Source organism: Populus alba, chromosome 7, assembly GCF_005239225.2.
Source record: "Populus alba chromosome 7, ASM523922v2, whole genome shotgun sequence".
Taxonomy (NCBI): domain Eukaryota; kingdom Viridiplantae; phylum Streptophyta; class Magnoliopsida; order Malpighiales; family Salicaceae; genus Populus; species Populus alba.
Window position 1 is genome coordinate 4,561,475 of NC_133290.1, and position 2,373 is coordinate 4,563,847.

General features: G+C 41.1%; 1 protein-coding gene across 1 annotated transcript; it reads right to left on the reverse strand.

Annotated features, from left to right (window-relative positions):
• Positions 1–328: 328 nt before the first annotated feature.
• LOC118063255 (anthocyanidin 3-O-glucosyltransferase 5) lies at positions 329–2,051 on the reverse strand. Its single transcript, XM_035077249.2, has one exon. The coding sequence runs from the start codon at positions 1,980–1,982 to the stop codon at positions 537–539; it is 1,446 nt and encodes a 481-aa protein (XP_034933140.1). The 5' UTR covers positions 1,983–2,051; the 3' UTR covers positions 329–536.
• Positions 2,052–2,373: the final 322 nt, after the last annotated feature.

The following is a 2,373-nucleotide window of genomic DNA, read 5'->3' on the forward strand; positions in this document are numbered from 1 at the left end:
AAAAAAATCTAGTCGTTTTCTAATATCTTGATCAATTTTACTCGAAGATTATTCCTCTTTCTTCTATACTAAAAGAAATTTGATTACTTGGTCTACCATATAAAAACCCATTATTATTAAAACCAATTGACCGTAATTTATGATCTTCAAAGCTAGTTTAAAAACGTCGTCAAAGTCTTCTGGCATCATTTTCCATATCGGAATAATCAGATCTTCAGTTAATTTTGATTATCTGCATCATTGATATTACAGATGACTTCTTTTACTTTTTAGGTTGAAATTAAAAACACTTTTTTGACGTAAAAAAAATAATACACTCATTGTAAAATAAAAATAAAAACCTTGGAAAGGCTACAGTACAAGAACTCACCCTCAAGTACCACATTACATCAGTAAAAGACGAAAAAGGTTCGTAACACTTATTAACTAGATGAAGCTGGAAATTAATAGTATATGCTAACGGAGGCAGCTAGTACGTAGGACATGGCTAAATGGAACGGTAAGTAACATCCTGGGTAAATAAATTTGCAGCGTAGCTAGGCACCTTGAGCCTTGGCTTTCTGGAAATGCAAGCTGAGCTCACACTGTTTGGCTATTTGAGACAGTGAATTGTAGGAGGAACCACCTTTACTGCTCAAAGCCTTCTCTCCACTGTGCTTAAGTTCGTTGACCCTTTTCCTTATTCCAAATCCTTCTTCATCCTCCATTATCTTCCTTACCATCGTCTCTATCTCCGCCCTTACCACAACGCGTTCCGATGCCAATGTCTTTGGTTGAACAGCCACGCCAAGCTCCTCCGTCAGAATTGTAGCATTCATTTTCTGCTCTGCATATAACGGCCACGCAATCATAGGCACCCCATTGGCTATACTCTCCAAGGTTGAGTTCCAACCACAATGTGACAAAAATCCACCCACAGATGGATGTGCCAAGATCTCCACTTGTGGCGCCCACATTGGGACAGCTAGTCCCACCTCGCTGGTTCTGTCCAAAAACCCTTCGGGTAAAAAGCTTGGGATTCCTTCAGATCCATCATCTAGGTTAAAAAAGGCCCCATCTGCGTCATTATCTACTGGTGGACGTACCACCCAAACAAATCTTTGTTTGCTCAACTCCAACCCCCAAGCCAGCTCTGCCATTTGCTCGCTTGACAAGGTACCACCACTCCCGAATGAGACATAAATCACAGATTCGTAGGGTTGGTTGTCGAGCCAGTTCAATACTTGGTTTCTTGGAACCGAAGGTCCAACCGGTCTAGCTAGTGGACCAATTGGATAGACGGGTGCTTTCGCGACCCGTCCTAACATTTGAAAATCTCTCAAGGCTCCAAGAGTAGTGGGCTCCAAATCCTCCCAAGTGTTCATCAAAATCCCATCAGCCATTGGCATCTCAATCCCAATACGTTTGTATTCGATGTACGTTTGATCATTCCTATCCAAGTATGCCGGAAGAGTGTCTTCGAACCGAACCGACTTGCAACCTGGAATTCTTAGTGGCTGTTTTTGAATAATATGTTTGTCTTCCAGATTTCTATCGATGGTTGGGACATATATTGTGATTGCAAAAAACCATGCATTAGAAGTGTCGAAAACATATTTTAACATATTGAACTCTTCAGCTACAGCAAATGCCTTGGTGCCAAATAAGTCGACAATCAAAGCTGTTGGTGGAGACTTCAACGCCAAGATTGCAGAACGGAGGCTTGGTAAGGTCTCACGCATCATTACTGCCAGTTTTGTTACAACTGTTGCTGCAGGATCGATTAGGCCAGAGATATCAACTAAAGGAAGTGTGATAATGTTGATATTAGGGTATGGTTCTTTTAGAAGTGATTGTGTGGTGGAGGCATCGGTTGCCACGACAAATAAGGTCACATGGAAGCCATGGTAGGTCACAAGACGCTTACCAAGCTCAAGGACAGGGATGAGATGTCCCATGCCGGGGCTGGCTAGTAAGGCTGCATGAGGTTTTGTGTTTTGCATGGTTGGAGCTCTTGAATAGCTACTGTATAGAGACTGATATTGGCACCCAGCTGGGTTTGAAGTGGCTAATTTGTTTTCCCGTTGTTGCATAATAACCCTGCGCGCTACGATATTTATAAGCAAGTTCATGCATGCCATTTAAATCCATATGGACTTGGGCCAAAAAAATTTATGCATTTGCTAGGTTAATTGGAACGCTACTTGAGATACATATTCGTCATTGATTACGTGCAGTTAAGAAAAGTGGCTCAAATTTCTTAGCACATGACAATATTTTGATTGGATACCACCTTAAGTTACATGGCAAGTCCTGACTTTTTTTATAAGAAAAAATACTTTAACATAAGGTTAACTCATCATACAGGTGCATGTACGGGAAACATTCATATAT

What these genes read in the sequence shown, in the direction of transcription:
- LOC118063255 (XM_035077249.2), bottom strand. Translation starts at nt 1,982, where the DNA reads ATGCAAAACACAAAACCTCATGCAGCCTTACTAGCCAGCCCCGGCATG.